The 19,807-nt window shown below is 39.7% G+C and overlaps 1 protein-coding gene across 9 annotated transcripts in view; it reads right to left on the minus strand.

The window, feature by feature from the left end:
• Nucleotides 1-19,807, minus strand: part of WDFY3 (WD repeat and FYVE domain containing 3) — a 324,335-nt gene that overhangs the window by 64,233 nt on the left and 240,295 nt on the right. For all 9 annotated transcript variants that reach the window (XM_072622967.1, XM_072622964.1, XM_072622965.1 and 6 more), the window contains 4 exons: nt 17,823-17,932; nt 13,147-13,329; nt 3,149-3,306; nt 1,945-2,022 (listed from right to left, as the gene is read on the minus strand). In XM_072622967.1, coding sequence (XP_072479068.1) covers nt 1,945-2,022; nt 3,149-3,306; nt 13,147-13,329; nt 17,823-17,932 — 529 coding nt within the window. The remainder of the gene's footprint in view (nt 1-1,944; nt 2,023-3,148; nt 3,307-13,146; nt 13,330-17,822; nt 17,933-19,807) is intronic.

The raw sequence follows: 19,807 nt of genomic DNA on the forward strand, positions 1-19,807 counted from the left end.
ATACTGCTAATTATTTTGTACGTGTTAAGTAATATTTATTTCAAGGAAATTAATATGAACTGATTTCACAGAAAATTGGACAGTTTTAAACATTCTAGTCACCATAATCAAAAGGTCTTCTCCTGGCTCCTCTCCCCTTCCTGTGTGGACCGCAGTCCCTTCCAGGCTCTTCTCCTAACCATTCCTCCCTCCTCTGTTTCTTCTGCAGGAGCAATACTTGTGCCCCATCTCCTAACCATGTTCCGGGCCTTCCTGACATGAAGATCAGTTCAGTTATTATCTCTAAGCACAGCCAGCCTTCGCCAGTAGAGCATGGTGGGGATCTCCTTGTGGATGCCACACAGGGATCTCCAACTCAACAGGTTTAAAAAGGAGATCATTCTCTCACCCTCTGTTTGTCATGTACTGATCTGTATAAATTAATGCCATCACTTCAGTTTCAGTGTATAGTGAAATATGACACTAGGAGAATGTGGGGAGGGCAGAGGGTGGTTTCAGCATTCCTGGCCTCTGGCAGGGATCTTGCCTCCAACGGGCATTTAATAAATATCTGCCAAATTTGGAAAGCCCTTCATCATTTGGCTCCAGTATATTTTTCTAAGCTGATTTTCTATCACTTTCTCTCCCACCCTCAACACAGAAGCTAACCTGGCCTTCTCTTACTACACATTTATGATGCTCTCCATGCCAGACCTGATCTCCTTCCTTCTCTCCTCCTTAGGGAATCCCTAGCTCCCTTCTAGGTATCCCTTCTTCCATATCCTCAGGTATTGCTACTCTCTGTCCCCTCTTTCCTCCCAGCTAAAAGAATGACTTTGTGTAGTAATTGTGTACATTTATGTGTGTACATGTTGTTTTCCACCAGTAAAATGCAACTTCCTTGAGAGCAGGAAATATTTCATTTCTGTCTTTCTAGCACGTAACAGGCATTTAGTAAAAACTTGTAAATAAATACTTTTTGAATTGAATTGCACTAGAGATTTATTGTCTACACAGACACCAATCTAGAATGGGATACTTCTTGATAGTTGTTACAAAAATTTGATTTTAAATTAAAAAAAAAACAACAACTGATTAAACAGCCATGATACTGCATCATGATATAAGCAGGACTTTTATGGTATTTCTGAAAATAAGTATAAAATATATTGTTGTATTGTTGTTCAGTCACATCCAACTCTCCGTGACCCCTTTTGGGGCGTTCTCTGCAAAGATATTGGAATAGTTTGCCATTTTCTTCTCTAGCTCATTTAACAGATAAGGAAACTGAGGCAAAAAGGGTTAAGTGATTTGACCGGGGTCAAATAGCTAGTAAGTATCTTGAGATCAGATTTAAACTAAGAAGATAAGTTTTCCTGACTCTAGGTCTAGATCTCTATCTACTGAACCACCTATTTTCCCATACCAAATATACTAAATATTAAATTCATATAAACATAATGTCAGATACACTCAACAAACTTCAGGAAGCACAATTTTAAAACTATTACTAGTTGCCTCAAAAAAAACCCACAAAATATTTAGGATAAGTTATTAAACAACTGTAAATTAAACAACTTTGACACTATAAAAATCATTTTTTTATTGAGATTATTAACGAGAACACCTTGGACAGATCTTGTTTCTTTATAGATGCTCAAAGTCATCAGGCCATTTTTGATGCCACTTTCTAATCCTCCTGTTAAGCCAGAAGGAGCTAAGGAAGTGCCAACTTCATTATCTGCTCTTTCCAAGTAAGGGCTAAGAGCAGGGAAACTGGACGCAGGACTGATCAGCGCTGAGCCCAGGAGCTATTCCGAGTTTCCTGCTTTTTCTGTAGTTAGCCTAGAACAGAATCAACGTTCTCCCCAGGATCATCTCTGATAGCTCAAGGCAGGGCTAGCATCTGATGATGCATCTGAATTTGATGGTTTGAACAAATTAGTTACTCTGCCAAGTTCTTACCTCCTGGTACTCTTTATATTGTGTGTCTACCAAGTCCCGGACAACAGCAATGTGCGTAAACATCCACTGGGAAATCTCCTAAGTTGTTGAGGGGGGAAAAGAGTCTTAATATCTTATGAAGATTACAGTGCAAAGGAGTTAAGTGACATTTAGATTTAAATGAATGGTAACTGATTAAAATTGTATTAAAAAACCTGCACAGAAAGAATGCCTCAACTAAGATCCTGTGATGAATACCCTAATTTTTAGTATCTTAATGGTTTTCACAATTGCCTCTCAGGTGTTAGCACTGAGGTGGTGCTGAGATGACTGAGAAAAAACTATTAACAACAGCTTTTTGATCTCACCTCTAGCTACAGCAGTCAAGTAGAAGATAACATTGGCCTGTTTTAAGTCTGAGTGAGGAATAATTTCATTTCCTTGCAAAAGTCAATGCAATAAACGTTATTATTTGTTAGCTTTTCATCTCATTGTCTATTTTGAGGCGATATTGCCCTGAATAGACGGAAGATTTAGAGATAGTGGGGACCTCTGAATCCTCTAAGCCAGGGCTTCCTAAATTTTTTCCCCTCCTGATCCCTTTTCTCCCTTTGGCAGCTGGGTTCCATGGCCTAGGAAAGGGCATGCACAGGGCAAAGTGCACATGCTGTGTGTGTGTGTGTGTGTGTGTGTGTGTGTGTGTGTGTGTTCAGAATCAAGGCTGCAGTGAAGCTGCATGATGCAACTTGGACAAATGTTGCCAGATGCACCTTGGATTTATCATGTGCTTGACTTTTAATTAATTTTTGGTCATTTTGTGTTCAGAAACGTTTTACTGCTGGGACCCACAGTTTAAGAAGTGCTGAAAGCCAACATCCTCATTTTACAGTTGAAGAAACTACAATCCCCAGAAGTTAAGTGACTTGGCTAGAAACAAAATGTATTAAGTGGAAGAGTCAAGATTAAGATGTGGGTCTCCAAATTTACACAAATATACACTGCTTTCTATTTTATTCACCTGCATTCTAACATGAATGTTGGACTTTGTACCCCCAACAAAACGTTAGCACCGGAGAAGCTCTGCTACTCTAGATTAATTCCTTTATGAAATGCCTGAAGCAGAATCAGAAATGGCTCATTTGAAGTCATTTGCAAGGACAGTGAGCACTTCATGGTTTCATTTGTCTACCTCTAGGGCTCTTTGCACTGGAACCCCACCACTCACCTGTGTGGACAGATTGTGTTTGCTGAGGCCACTTTCCTTTCGATTCCTTCTGGATCCCGTTAACTTGGAGAGGCCAAAACCACTGCTGACTCGGGACAGTTTGGATTGCGTGCTTGGGACCAGAGCTTCTCCTCGACTGATGCACTTCTTTTCATGGGCTACAGAATTCAAATATGAGTGTGGTTAGCGTGTGTTGCTTATCATAGACAACAGGGTTTGAAGCTCCTCATGTCCTATACGTAGCCTAAAACGGAAGGGCCATTAATCCATCTACCTGCTGTTGGCCCACTAATCTTATTCATTTCCAAAATTCTAAGATAATGAAACGTACGTTTGGATATTTTTCTTATTAGCTACTAATGCTGCAATATCTCTCATTAATTAATCAACTAACTCAATTTCACTTTAATAAATGTAAGGAATTTGTGTTAACAAACTAGAGAAACCTCTTTTCCCTACTTATTTCTCTCTATTCATAAAGTACCCCAATTCCCTAAGCTTGAGTAAACTCAAAGTTATTGGCTATAAAATTTATTGACAGCATAACAAACAAAATGAAGACACTTAATGTCTCAGTTCTGAGTCCTGACAAATAGACTTAAAGTGCATATTGAGACATATTTTTGGAAAGAGTCAATGTGGGGATGTTTTGCCTGATTATGTATATTTGTTAGGAAGGTTTTGTTTTTCTTTTTTTAATGGAGAAGGGTTGGAAAGGTGATACACTGGAGGGAGAGGTCAAAAGGGAACACAGAAGCATTTTTTTTTTAAAAATGCGCAAGACAGAAGTAAATACAGACATATATAGGACAGCTTTGAAAGTTGCACACTGAATTTACTACATACCTAAAAGGAAAAGTAAGATGTACCTAACACCTTAGTGGTTTTATGGAGAATCCTTATTTTTTGCTCTGCTTTTTTTTTTAAATATATAATTTATTTATTTTTCAGTTCTTAACATTCACTTCCACAAGAATTTGAATTCAAAATTTTCTCCCCATCTCTCCCCACTCCCCACCCCAGGAGAGAATGTACCCCATCCACCCCGTCCTCCAGTCTGTCCTCCCTTCTATTACCCATCCTTCTTCCATCCCCCTTCCCCTCCATTTTCCTGTAGGGCAAAAAAGATTTCTATACTCCATTGCCTGTATAGCTTAATTTCCAGTTGCACGCTAAAACAATTTTTAACATTCATTCTTAAAGCTTTGAGTTTCACATTCTCTCCCTCCCTCCTCACCCACCCTCACTGAGAAAACAAATAATTCAATATAAGTCATACATGTGTAACAATGCAAAGCACTTCCATAATAGTTACACTGTAAAAGACTAACCACATTTCCCTCTGTCCTACCCTGCCCTTCATTTATTCCATTCTCTCCCTTGACCTGCCCTCCTACAATAGTGTTTGCTTCTGATTATCCCTTTCCCCAATTTGCTGTCCTTTCTATTATCTTCCCTCTCCTACCCCCTTCCCCCTTGCCTTCCTGAGGGGTAAAATAGATTTCCATATCCAATCCTTAAGCCAAATCCCATGAGAGTCAGGCTTACTTATTTCCTTTCATCTACCCTCTCTTCCCCTCCATTGTAAAAGCTCTTTCTTCCCTCTTTTATGTGAGATGATTTGCTACATTCTAGCTCTCCTCTTCTACTAATACATACCATTCAACAGTAAATTTTTTTAAGTGTTCTTCCTTCATATTCAGCTCACCTTGTGCCCTCTGTGCATGCACATGTGTATCTATGTACGTGTTTGTATACACATGCACATATATGTATATATACACATACATGTGTATATATACATGCCTGCACATATATAATACACACATACACACCCATACACACCTACATATATATATATTCCCTCTAACTACCCTAATACTGAAAAAGGTCTCATGAGTTACAAATAACATCTTTCCATGTAGGAATGTAAACAGTTCAACTTTAATGAGTTCCTTAAGGCTTCTCTTTCCTGCTTACCATTTCATGTTTCACTTGATTTTTATATTTGAAAGTCAAATTTTCTATTCAGCTCTGGTCTTTTCAATAAGAATGCTTGGAAGTCCTCTATTTCATCAAAATTCAATTTTTTCCCCTTAAGTATTATACCCAGTTTTTATGGACAGGTGATTCTTGGTTTTAATCTTATCTCCTTTGATATCTGAAATATCATATTCCAAGCCCTTTGATCCCTTAGTGTAGAAACTGCTAAATCCTGTGTTATCCTGATTGTGTTTCCACAATACTTAAATTCTTTCTGGCTACTTGTAGTATTTTCTCCTTGTCCTGGGAACTCTGGAATTTGGCTACGATATTCCTAGGAGTTTTCCTTTGGGGACCTCTTTCAGGAGGTGATGGAGGAATTCTTTCCATTTCTATTTTACCCTCTGGTTGTAGAATATCAGAGCAATTTTCCTTGATAATTTCTTGCAAGATGATGTCTAGGCTCTTTTTTTGATTATGGTTTTCAGGTAGACCAATAATTTTTAAATTCTCTCTCCTGAATCTATTTTCCAGGTTAGTTGTTTTTCCAATGAGATATTTCATTATCTTCTATTTTTTCATTCTTTTGGTTTTGTTTTTATAATTTCTTGGTTTCTCATAATGTCATTAGCTTCCATCTGTTCCATTCTAATTTTTAAAGAACTATTTTCTTCAGTGAGCTTTTGAACCTCCTTTTCCATTTGGCTAATTCTGCTTTTTAAAGCATTTTCTGCTCTGTTTTGAAGGTTGAAACACTAATCTTATTTAGTTTTTCCTAAATTAAGAATTAATTTTTAAAATGAGGTATGAAAAGGCTCCTAGCCAAAGTCATCTTTAGCTATCACTGTAACTTGTGAATTCTCAATTTTGGAAGCACGGACTGAACATTCAGTTCCCTAAGGATAACAATTAATCTCTTCTTAAGATAAGAGTTTCTCTAATTTGTTTACGATGGGACCTTTTCAAGTAATGAAGAATGATATGGGCAGAACCAGAGCAATTTAGACAATAGCAGCCACATTGGAAAAACCAAACCACTTTGAAAGCCCTTGGAACAATGATCAACATAATGACTATTCAGGATCCTAGAGAAGAGATCATTACGGTGCAGAATGATATATACGTCTGTCTGTGTCTGTGTCCACACACATTTGTGCAGAGGCATTGAGGGAATGTGTCTTGCTTGGCCTGTGCATTTGTTACAAGAAATCTGCCTCCTCCCAGTGAAGTCAGGGGTAGGAGGAAGAGAAATTAGATGTCTGTTAATTTAAAAAAAAAAAAAAAAAAAAAAGAGCGTAGTGTACGTGTGGGGTGCTACAAACTGGAGAGATGCTAGTGGTTTTAGATGAAGTCACTGTATTATTAGTTTTACTTAACTATATGTTACAAGAGATCTTCCATGATGTGTGAGTAATCTATAATGTAATTATAAGAAACAAAAAACCAATAAAACAATAAAAAAAGAGGAGTCAAATAGTTCTCAGGAGACACGTTCTCTTACTCCTTTTTCTGTCACCCATCTGTTTAATCAGCACACTCCCTAACACTCGTTAAAGTGACAATGACTCCAGATAACTCAGTGCTTCTCAGAGTGTCTGTGGGAGCAGTAAATGAAGCTGAGGTTACAAAAGGGAAGGGAGGCTTTATAAGTGAATACCTTCTAAATAGGAATAACTAAAGCTCAACCCTCCATGTCTCTCTGTCTATGTGTGTAGATGGACACACAGACAGACACTTTGGACCAGACGTATAACATCACTGATGTAGCAAACATACCAGGAAGTGAACTCCACTAATACAGTTCAATGATTTCTGTGCTTCCAGTCACAAAGCTGCCTGGGACACTACACATTAAGCATCACAGATCTAGAGCTAGAAGGGATTTCAAAGAACTTCCAGAACAACCCTCAACTTTAATGCTGAGGAAACTCTTGATTACTGATTTGGTCCCATAGATGGTAACACCAGAGGCAGGATGGGAACCCAGGTCCTCCTGTACCAGCCAGAGCTCTTCACACCATCCCACAATGCCCATGGAGCTCCCCAGCCAGGATGTGTCCTTGCAGCTTGGGACTCCTCTCTAGTATCATTCCATGTTGCTTCCACCTCATGAATAGCTAGAAACTGTCACGTAGGACTACTGTGTGGCATGGTGACTGAAAGCTGCTTATGGTAACTACTCATCTTCCTATAATCTTGGGCATTATTTACCTGGGGTATGTGAGTTTAAAAATGTATGTATCTGTCTGTATTATGTGTACATATACATACATGCATCTATATCTCTATAGCCTTTTCAATATAATTTGATCTCTTTTTCAATTCTCTGTATTTTATGCATTTTAAAACAGGATTCTGAGGCATCTGTAGGCTTTATCAACTTGAAAAAAGGCCTATGACACCAAAGAGGATAACAACCCTTTTCCTAGATGACAAAAAGTGAGTATAATGTTGACAGACCTTTTCCTAAGATATTATATACTTCCTTCTTTTCCAATTCTCATTTCTTAAAATCACAAATAATTCTGACAGAGAAACAATGGTTTTATTTTTACACAGAAATGTCAAACTGCCACAGGACTAAAAGAAAATTATAGACTAGGAAATTATACACAAACAGCAACATTTTCAAGTGTGAAGAGGGCCAAAAAGATTTTATACATATGAAACTATGCATCTGCTACACCAACTCATTTAGATAAGGTGACAAGGTAGGATCTACATTGTCTTGCTTGTGTCCATCCACTTATGAGCTTTGCATATTTTAAATGCCCAGGTGCCCGATGGTACAGAAGAGGGAAAGTAGAACCTGAAGTCAGGAGCCTCAGACTTGTTGGCCATGTGATCGTGGGCAAGTCACTTAACCTTTGCCTCAGTCTCCTCAACTGTAGAATGAGGACAATAATAGCACCTACTTCCCAGGGTTGTTGTGAGAATAAAATGAGATAAGATTTTAAAGCAATCGGCATGGTGTTTAGCACAGAGTAAGTACTATATAATGATAATTATTATTAAAATGTTTCATTGACACTCTTTGTTTCATTATTTTCTCTTTCTCAGTCTCTATCACCACCCCCTCTTCTACCCTTGAAAGTCTTGTCCTGTAACAAACAAGTACAGTTAAGCAAAATGTATTTATGTGAAAGTATCTGTACCATTTTGTACCTATAGTCTTTCATTTCACAAGAGGAGGGAGGTATGCATGCTTTATCATCAGTCTTCTGGGATCCTGATTCCAGAAACCAGAAACCCACTGTTTCTACTTATTTGCTATAACAAAAAATTGTTGCTAAATTTGTTTTGGTATAAATGGGTCCTTTATCTCTCTCTGCTAAAGGGATGGAATTGCTGAGCCAAAGATTATGCACACTTGAGTAACTCTAGTATGGACCCAAATTTCTTTCCAGCTGCTACATCAACAGGGCAGCACTGTGCCTATCATTCTAGTCTCTCCAACAACTGTCTTTTTCTCATTTGATGGGGATGAAGTAGACTCTCAGATTTGTTGTAATAAGCACTGTCCTTCTCTTTAGTAATCTGGAGCATTTTTTCCCTCTGGTTGTTGATTGTTTGAGTTTCTTCCCTCAAGAATTGCTTTTACATCCTTTGACCACTTAAAAATGGTTCTTGATCTTATTTATGTAAATCTATTGGATATCAGACCTTTATGACAAAGATATATTGCAATGACATTATTCTTCAATGTGTTTCCTTTCTAACTGCACTGCATTTGTGCAAAAATATTATCCATTTTATATCCTCTGATCTGTTCTATTTCGGGTCAAGAATTCTTTCCCTATCTATGCTGTGAAAAGGTATCTCCTTCTTCACACTTTTAATTTGTGTATGATGTCATTCTTTATGGTGAAGTCCTATATCCACTTGAAGTTTGCTGAATGTACTGTAAGATGTGGTTGTATCGCTTCTCAATCTTGATTTCCTAGTCTGTTCCACTGATCTACTTTTATATTTTTTAACCAGTAGCAAATAATTATGATGAATATAGTTTTGCAAAATAGTTTGGAATTTGGTACTGCTAGACCATCTCTCATGCTCCCATTATTTCTCTTCAGATTCTAGACCCTTTGGGAGTTTGACTGCTATAACACTAAATAAGTCTTCCTTCAAAGGTATTATACTAATAATATTTTTTTAAGCATTGTGCTCAGTAAAAGATGTGGTTAATAATTTTACTTCTCAGCATTTATTTACAATACTCTAGAAAAAGGCTAATTTTTTTTTGGTAAAGATGCTACATGTAGCTGTGAAATATCTGTTTCTTGGATTCCCACTCAATAATTATTAGAGATCTATCTTACTCAGTTTTACTGAAATTCTATCCAGATCTTCATTTCCTTTTTTACTTATTTTATCTGTCTAGATCTGATTTAAGGTCTTCAACTTTTGTAAATGTTGCTACTTATTCCTCCTTGTAATTTGACTAACTTTTCCTATAAGAGCTTAGATGCTATACCACAAATACATATACATATATATGTGTATGTATGTATATATATACACACACACATATATATATATATATGCTATACATATATGATAGGGGCAGCTAGGTGGTGCAGTGGATACAGCACCAGTGCAGGAGTCAGGAGGACCTGAGTTCAAATGTCACCTCAGTCACTTGACACTCACTAGCTGTGTGACCCTGGGCAAGTCACTTAACCCCAACTGCCTCATCCTGGGTCATCTCCAGTCACCCTAATGAATATCTGGTCACTGGATTCAGATGGCTCTGGAGGAGAAGTGAGACTGGTGACCTGCACAGCCCTCCCTCATTCAAAACAAAGTCAAGTGCGAGTCATGTCATCATTTCTCTGATGGCATGGTCTTCTTCAGCAACCAAGGACAAACACACACACTCATATATATAAGTATTAAAATTACTTAATTCTTGGTGGTGCTTTAAAATATATTGTATTTTCTTTGCTTAAAATATTTCCATTTTTAAGGTCACATTGTTTAAGATTGTGATTGTGAACCCTACCTTTTTTTCAGTTCTTGAAGTATGATGAATTCTTCCCCATCCCTTTATTTTTAACTGTGCAAATCTTCATGTTTCCAGTGTTTAGTGTCTTATTCTGCTTGCTCTTATTTTTAGCCTTACTAAGACTTGAAGGATCAGGTAGGCCTTGTTCAGTTCTGTCTCCTCTGTCCTCTGGATGTGACCACTGCTGCTTCTGGGAATCTGGACAGGATAGCTGGCATACCCCCCATGCTGTGCATCAGTCCCTCAATTCTGTCTCAGTCTTCTGGTTTTCTACTGCAGATTCTCTTCACATGACAGTTAGTGAAGAGGTAGTTCTGCTCCTTCTATGGTCCTTAAAGGATTCAGTAGGAGATCCTATTGTTTTGTGGCCGCCTGAATTCCATGACTTTCCAGGAACTGGTGCTCAGAGGATGAGTTGGTCAAGTCTCCGAGTGTGACTCTCAGTGATCCAAGGTTTGGCTGGCTGATCTCTGTCCCCTTGTGAGGTCAACCATTGAGACTGGTTCTAGTCCTACTTTTATGCAATTTTGGACAGGACGGAAGAAACTACTTCTGCTTTTTTTTAGGTGTCTTTATCATTGGTCTTTTTGAGACTCTGTTAGATTTCCAGTAGGAGAGATTGGCTTCTTCATGACAAAGCCATCTTATTTATAAGTCCTACCACAGAATTTTCACAATCACAATGACACTTGAGCAGGATCACAATCCATTGTGACTTTTTGTTTTCGTGTTTTTAGGAAACTCTATGATCCACCAATGCCATCAACTTCCTTTATTTATAAGCTTGACACAAGTAACTTGATCTCCACGAGTCTTGGTTTGCTTCTATGTAAAGGTATAGGGTTCTATAATTCCTTTCAAACAGAGTGGTCCCTCAATTTGAAACAATACTGGGAACGTAATTTGAAAAAAAATAACTTCTAAGTGCAAGATGCTGTATTATTGACATTCATAGACTTCCTTCTTTTGGCTTGCACATTAGTATAGAAAGGTCACTATATAATTTAAAAAGCTATATTTATGCTTCTTATGTCACTTTGGTTGTGTGCATCAGTCAATTTAGCTGAAACGTGTTGTATTGTAACATTTGTAGCTATATTACTTTTTACTTGTCTTCAAACAAAGCCCTTCCAGGTGATTGAAATATTTAGGGTGGTTTTTTTTTTTTTTGGTCATCAAATAAAAGAAAGTAATAACAGGATAGTACAGAAAATTACATTTAAATACTTAATTACTACGTCAACCAAAGTTCTTTGAACAGTATGGAAATGTTCACAGTTTAAAATGCAGAAGCATTAAAAAAAACTCTAAAAGTTCTATCTCGATAATAACTGAAATTCTAATCTGCTGAAAATGTACTTTTGCAGTTATAGACAGTCTATTTTAATCGTCATTAATATCCATGCTGGGGCAGCTAGGTGGCACAGTGGATAGAGTGGCAGGCCTAGAGTCAGGAACACTAATCTTTCTGAGTTCAAATCTGGCCTCTGACACTAGTTACGTACATGATCATGGGCAAGTCACATAATCCTGCTTGCTTCACTTTCTCATCTGTAAAATGAACCAGAGAAGGAAGCAGCAAACCTCTCCAGTATCTCTGCCAAGAAATCTGAGATGAGGTCATGAAGAGTCAGCCACAACTGAGCTACAACAAAAATATCCAAGCTGATAGCATGATGAATCAGAGTTGATAGAGACCTCAGAAACCATGCACCCAAAGCCATACTTCATTACATATTCTATACATACTTTGGAGGCCAAATAAAACAAGTCTAAGTACTGTGCTACATGGCATGCTTTCAAATATTTGAAAACACCATCTCTCCTTAAGTCTCCTCTTCCCCTGGTCTAAACGTCCCTGTTTCACCCAACCGTCACATGGAATGAACTCATGGTCCTTTACCATCTTGGTCATTTTCTTCTCTATAATCTCCAGTTTATCAATACCAGTGTGGAGCCTGGTACTAGACAGAATACTCTACATCTATTTGATCAAGGTAAAGTAAAAGGGACTATCACTTACATGGTTCTGGAAACTATATGCTTCCTAAGGCAGTCTAAGATCTCATTAGCTCTGGGGGTTGACAGTATCACAAAGTTGATTAATATTTAGCTTGAAGTTCACTAAAACCTCTAAATAGTGAGTTATTTAAATTTGATTTTTTTTTTTGCCTAAAACATATTTTTTTAAACTTGAGATACCAATAACCTACAAAAGTCTTTCTGTGTATTGTTTACAGAACTCTGAAAGGAGATAGAAAAAAATAAATTCTATTCAAAATCACTAAAATTTTATAAAGTATTGGGAAATTAATCTATTAATAAACACTGCCAGTATTATCAAACTACTAAAGTGTTAACTGTACAGAACTAAATGAACCACAAAGTTCATCTGGAGGAAGAAGACATCTAGAATGTCAAGAGAAATGTTGAAAAAAACAGGAGTGAAAGAAACACAGCATTATTGTATCTCAAACCATTTTATAAAGCAATAATCTCTGAAGTTATTTAGTACTGATTGAAATTCACAAAAAAATATCACTACTGGAAAAAGGTAAGGCAAACCCAGAAGCAATCACTAAAACAGTTTTTCATAAACTCAACATCATGAATTATGAGGCAAGGTCTTCCAATTTGAAAAGAACTGACACAGAGCATAGAAAGCAGGCCTGCCAAAGTAAAATCTGGACCAACAAGTTATACTACATTTCCCAATAAATACAAAATAGACATCAAACTCAAATATTATTATATTATTAAATACACATACAGGTTAGAAAAAAATGGTAGGTGGTATCTTATATAAACTTTGACTAGGGGGCAGAATTCTTAACTAACCAAGAGAAAGAGGTGATCAAAAAGTTAAAATAGAAAATTTTAATTACATAACATTTCAAGTTTTTACATGGGCAAATTCAATGCAGACAGAATAAGAAAGAAAAGCTGTTGATAGGAACCTTCCTCCCCCTGCCCCTGCCCATCCCCTCCTCGGATCTGGGTGACTTCTTACCCAAGTGGTTCTGCCAGCACTTTAAACCAGCTTCTTCAATCAGAGGCCTTGCAGCGGCGATGTCCACCAGGCCCCGGTCATTGACAGGCAGCGTCACCTTAAAAAGTTCTTCCAGAACTTGTTTCTTACTATGTATCAATTCGGTCCAGACTCTGTTCACAGCTTTTATGAGAAGCTGACGACCTAAATCACATAGGAAGAACACTGGACGTGATCTTTTACTTTCTACAAACTTTTTAAAGTCAGAGTGATTTTAATTAAACATGATTAAAATAAATCTGATTTATTAAAAATACTGTCACTGTTACACTGTTACACCACAGACAGCATGATCTATCTGAAAAGCTACAATAACTAGACCAAAAAAAAGCATACAAAATATTAGTTTAATCTGCATAATTATAACTGATTACATTTTACTACATTAGTTTTTCTCTGTAGCTCATGTGAATTGTATAATTATCTACAAATGCTTTGGTCTTAAAACATATACATGAATTTTTCAAATATCCAATTTAAGGAAGCTTTCACTAGTTTTTTTTAATGCTTTCATTTTGTCAAGGTCTGTTATTGTTTATTTGCACTGACTCAATAGATCATTTCATAACATGAACAAGTTTTATGAAAATGAGCAATGATAACTATAGTTCCTATTCAGTGATAATAAAGTTCATGCCCAAATTTAATCATCTGTTACACCACTAGTAAGTGATCAGCTGGCACCTTGGTGAGAAATCATAAGTACCTGGTGGTTCTTCGAGAATGTAAAAGCATGTTTTTGACTAAATAATAAATCTATTTGAAGACATATGTTGGAAGGAAGTAGAATTGGTAAGGCCTCTTCTTAGCACATCTGGCTTCTTAACCATCACCACCATCGTCATCATCATCAACAAGCATTTGCTAAGCACCCACTACGGGTCAGGGACTGTGGTAGGTGCTGGAGATACAAACGCAAAGAAAGAACGTACTGGGAGACACTCTGTGCATGTATGTGCATGTGTGTGCTCATGGGACTGCGTAAGTACAGAATTCTACAGAGAACAGATACAAAGTCGTTAAATACAGGATAGCATGTTTTTCTTTTACAGAGGAACTTTGTGGGAAGAACAGGAAAGGATTCTTGTAAAAGGTGGTTCTTTTGAAGGAACATGAGGCTTGATGGAAGAGAAAACTCTAGAAGCCACAAGTAGAAAGGAGAAGGGCAGGTCAGGTGTGTCTGGAGGAGAACCAGGAGAAGGTAATACGGCAGAGAAGACAGAGTATGTGTGCAAGGACAGGGTGGTCAACAGCATGAGATGTAGAGGAGAGGTCCAGAAGAATGAGTACTGAGGAACACTGAAATCTTCGGCAATTCAGAACTCACTGATAAGCTGGGAGAAGGCAAATTTAGTCGAGTAGGGAAATCTGAAGCCAAGTTGCAGAGGACTGAGAAGTAACAAGAAAGTAAGAGGAGACAGTGGGGTGGACACCTGGTTCTAGAAGAATGCCTGAGATACAGAGTGATGGAACAGGGTCTAGTGAAGGTTTGGTTTTGTTTTTAATTAAGAATATGGGAGACTCGGGCATGTCTGAAGGCAGAAGGGAAGGACTCCAGAGATAGAGAGAAACTGATGATTAGAGAGAACGTAGATGACTGAGGGTGAGAGAAAGAGATAGGATCATAAATATGATGCTAATGAAGCTAAGTGGCAGCTAAGAGTTACAGTGGACAGAGCACTGGCCCTGGAACCAGTGGGATTTGAGCTCAAATCTGGCCTTAAATTGCTGTGCGACCTTGGGCAAGTCACTTAACCCCAACCACCTCAAAAAAAAAAGTATATGAAAAGAGATTGATCTTGACAAAGAGAAGGGCCACCTTAGTCAAAGATTGAGGGGAAAAGAGAGCAGAGACATGATGACAAGGGTTTTGGGATGAAGAGGGTAGGAGAAGGGGGAGCTCAGGTAGCACAGCTTTAATTTCTTTTTATATTTTTTCAATAAAAATTTTGTTTTCTTTCTCATCCATCTCCACCACACTGGAAAAAAAAGCAAAACAAAACTCTTGTTAAAATATGAATTGCCCAGTAAAAAAAAAAAAAAAGGAATCCCCATATTGGCTATGTCCAAAAATGTGTCCCATTCTGCACTTCTGAGTCCATTACCACCCTGTCCAGAGATGAGAGGCATGTTTCCTCTGCAGTAACTTGGAATCACGAGTGAGCACTGTCTGGATCAGAGTTCTTATGTTTTTCAGAAGTGTCTGTCTCCACAATGTCAATACTGTAGAAAGTGTTCTCATATTTCCATCCTCATCACTCTGGAGCAGCTCACACAAGGCCCCCCCAACACTCCTGTCTCCTCATTTCTTATGGCACAAGAGAAGGCATCACATTCACATACTACAATTTGCTCAGCTATTCTCCAGTTGATGGAGCAGTTTTTTGTTCCATAAAAAGAGTTGTTATAAATATTTTAAAACATGTTTCTTCTTCCTCCTCTTTTTTGGGGATATGGACATAGCAGTGGTCCTGCTGGATCAAAGATAATAAGCAGTTTAGTACCTTTTGGATACACTTCCAAACTGCCTTCCCGAATGGCTGGATCAATTCACAGCTTCATCAACGGTCTGGGCGTCTACTTTACCCCAGCCCTTCCATTTTTGAAGGCTACCAACCTGACAAGGATAATGCAGAACCAGAGCAGTAAAGCTGGAATGATCCATGGCTAAGGTTTGCCAGAAAACAAACTGAGGCAGGACAAGGGGGGAGGGACTTGAATCCCCAGGACAGGGAGAGTAGAACTCATTATGACCAGGGCTGCAATTAGAAAGGAATAAAATAACGCCTCAGGAAGGCTAAGGGCCTGGGAAAATGCGGAGGGGCTGGTGGACCTGGAGACCCCCAAGAAGACAAAGAAGAGGGCTGGGAAAGATGAGCCCCAGAGAAAGGTGGAATGATGAAGCGACAATCAAGGAAGGAGCATAGCCGTTTATGGGTAAGAGGAGTTCTAATCGGTGACCATCCCTGCATGACAGGGAAGATGCCAAGACACCAGGTCTGAAAAAGGCTAATTGGGAGGCAAGGGCGTTCAAGAGAACATCACTGTAGGAGTACAGTGGACAGAGCACCAGCCCAGAAGTTGGGAGGACCTGACTTCAAATCTGGCCTCAGACACTTGGGTGTGGGACCTTGCACAAATCACTTAACCTCTATTGCTCCCCCAGCCAGAAAGAGACAGAAAGACAGAGAGAGACAGAGACAGAGACAGAGAGAGAGAGAGAGAGAGAGAGACAGACAGACAGACAGACAGACAGAGACGGAGACAGCGAGAGAGAGAGACACAGAGAGAGACAGAGACAGAGAGAGAGACAGAGAGAGAGAGAGACAGAGGCAGAGAAAGACAGAGACAGCGAGAGAGAGAGAGAGAGAGTAAGAGAGAGAGAGAGAGAGAGAGAAAGAGAGAGAGAGAGAGAGAGAGAGAGAGAAGGAAGGAGGGAAAAGAGATAGAATATCACTGTGAATGGTGCAGTTTTCCATATAACACGAGTGAGGTACTGGGCTCTTCCAGAAGAGAGAATGACCAGCCACCACAACCTAGACTGGGTAGAAATGTCTGACTGTGTGACTGTCAGAGAAAAAGAGGCTGAAGAATGGTGGTGGGACAGGAAGGCGTATCCTGAGTGCCTCTGTGTTCTGAGATAATGCGAAGAGTCAGATCCAGGGCTGGAAGAGATATCAGGGGACGCAGGCTGAAGGAATGTGAGAGAAAGGAGTCTAGGATAAAGTGAGTCTGCATATTATATGATAGGAATTTTGGAGGTGTTAAAGACTGTTAAGGGCTCCCTTGAATTTGTCTTTTTGAGTTGCCATATTTTCCAGAGACACTGGACCCAGAGCATGCCGGAGGCCCTCCCCGAGCTGACATAATGTGCTGTTTGCAAGCCCAAAGTGGACTCCTCATGTGTCCTTGGGAGACAAGGCAGGTGCTAATCAGCCTGGGCAAGGCTGAGAAACGGCTTATGCAGCCAGGACCCTCGTAGAAAAGCTGACCAGCCTATCTTCATAATCTAGAAGTTCCCAAGGGAAAAGAATGAAACTTTTGCCTTCACCTCGCTCCTGCCCTTCAGAAGAGGTTTATCCTTTCCTCCCTTTACTGCACCTTTTCCCCTCCCATGCCACACCCCTTCAGGTAGAAATTTGTGTTTTTCTCCTCCTCGTTTTGTGGTACTATCATAAGTATGCAAACTTCTGCATGGATTGTGAACTCTTTGGGCTCCACATGCATGTTCGTTTCTCTTGTAATAAACCTAGTTTTCACATAAATCTCATGGAGCTGGGATTGCCTCTTGGCAGAGGAAAGGGCTGGGCTGAAGTGGGCCTTGCTGGTGAGGGTGATGCTGAAGGTGCTAGGGATAAACCAAGAGGAGGGGTCTTGGGGGACGCTGGCCCTCAAGTAGCCAGCGAAGTCTACAGGGTCAGGAAGAGAAGCGGGACAGCTGGTAGCCCCAGAGCAAAGGCGACAGTCACAGGGCTGGCTGGGCCTGGCTCTGAGCCAACCCTGTCCTCTACCTCACTCACCCTGTGACCAGTCCTATAACTGCATTGAGCCACAACCTGCTGTTGCAGCAAAGAAGGAAAAGAGAGAAAGAAAGACTGGCCACAAGTTGTGTGCAGATAGATACTCAGGCTGGTTACCTTCACTGACATCTTGACTGCAGCTGCCATCCGGGTCTATGTCAGAGGGGATCATGATGTGCCAGGTCGTCATGCGGGCCTCTGCTTCCAGTCCAAACCCATCAACATGGCTGGAAAAGTCCAATCATTTTAACACGTCTGAGGAAGGTCATGGCCTTGGAAAACCTCTAGCGATTAAACATTGCTGGGGCAAGTTAAAGGTTCCCTGGCTCAGTCTTCTTTTCTGCCTCTTTCTACCCCTCTTCTAGGAGCCTTGAATATCCAAGCCAGTGCTCCTCTCAACAGCCTGACCTCTCAGTTCTTGAATGTCCTCAGGCCCCATGGCCACCCTCTTCTACCCATGTCAGCCACTCACAGGAAAGAGCTCACTATTAGATTTATTTAAACAGAAGCTGATGCTCCTGCATCTGAACCTAACCTACCACTCTGTCTCTCCCTGTGTCTCCCTCCTAAACCTAATTTTCATTTCAAAAACTCTGACATCAAGCCTCACTCTCTGCTTTTCTTTTCCTCCAATAATCACCAAGACCGCTTGCCTAATCACCCACCTGCAGCTGCTGCTCCCTCATCAACCACATCCCTGCCCTGATCCAAAGAGGAAGAGCTTGAACTCAGTCTTCATGACTCCCAGGCCAGCTCTTTGTCCATGACACTGCACTGTCGACTTAAGGGTTGTGAAGGATAACAGAAGGGACCATGACACAAAGCTCTTCACAAGAGACGTGATCTCTTGTCCAACCAGTCCCTCCCCATTGAACGTTTAGTGTCTGTCCTCACCCACCAGCAGCTATCTGTGCACCAACATTTGTGTCAGTCAACTCTCCCCAATTCGGACAGGCACTTCTGAACAGCAAAGGGTTAAGACGGACCCTTGGAAAAACTAACTGAGCATTTTTGCTATAATGGCTCCTTTTAAAATTATGCTGTAAAAGTCAAATTTGAAGGAAGTCATATTATTTCATCATACAATTTGGTTAGAAAAATTTTAAAAAACCAATGAATACTTCATTCATTCTTTGATACTTGGATTGTTTAAGAACTAAGGCAGAGCTGCAATCACTTATCATACATTTACAGCCAGAAGGGACCTTAGAGGCCAATAAATCCAACTCCTCCTTTCAACACAAGGGAGCACAAAGAGGCCAGACAACTCCTCCCATCGCTAGGGCTGAGGTGGGCTGGGAGTTCAGGCCTTCCAGACTCCCAAGCCCAGCGTTCCCTGTACTGTGCTCCCTATGCTGCCCCTTGTTTAAAAAACAAAACAGAACTTGCTTTGAGGATTGAAACTGTGGTTTCATCAGTTTAGGAAACTCATTTATCAATGCACATAGGCATGCGGAGCATTGAGAGACTAACTGCTTCACCCAGGGACATCTGGCTGATATGTGACAAAAGTGAGATTAGAACACAGAACTTCCAGACTAAATTCAACCCTGTACCCTCCCCTAACTGCCCTTCATCTTGTTACACGTAAACTAAAATATACTATTTGTTAACTATAAGCTAAAATGAACTTATTTTTTACAATATTTAATTCCACTTTTCAAGACACAATTCCAAATAAACTTTCCCCCCACTATTTATAATGAAATGCTACACCCTGCTTTAGATGGATACACAACAGAGTGGCCACAAATAAGGAGGATCTTATGAATTAAGGAAGACATGCCCAAAAGAAATAGCCTAAGGAATCTCATCAGAGAGATGTCTAAATGGGGAAAGAAGTGTGCTGAGCACGTCATGAGACTGTGATCACAGGCAATTCTGTGGAGAATCTGAAGGAAGACCCTCCAGCACACTAGATCAAGCCCCTTTGTCAGAATTTTGGGAGCAAATGTCTGGGTTGTGCAGGCAGAACAATGTGCACTAGCAGACACATATCCACATCAACAGGACCACACAGCCAAGAAACTGCCAAATGGTAGTGAGTTGTAGTTTCTTAAAGATGCATCAATTTAGGTGCTTCATTTGGACTTCTGCTTAGC

Source organism: Notamacropus eugenii, chromosome 7 (assembly GCF_028372415.1).
Source record: "Notamacropus eugenii isolate mMacEug1 chromosome 7, mMacEug1.pri_v2, whole genome shotgun sequence".
Lineage (NCBI taxonomy): Eukaryota > Metazoa > Chordata > Mammalia > Diprotodontia > Macropodidae > Notamacropus > Notamacropus eugenii.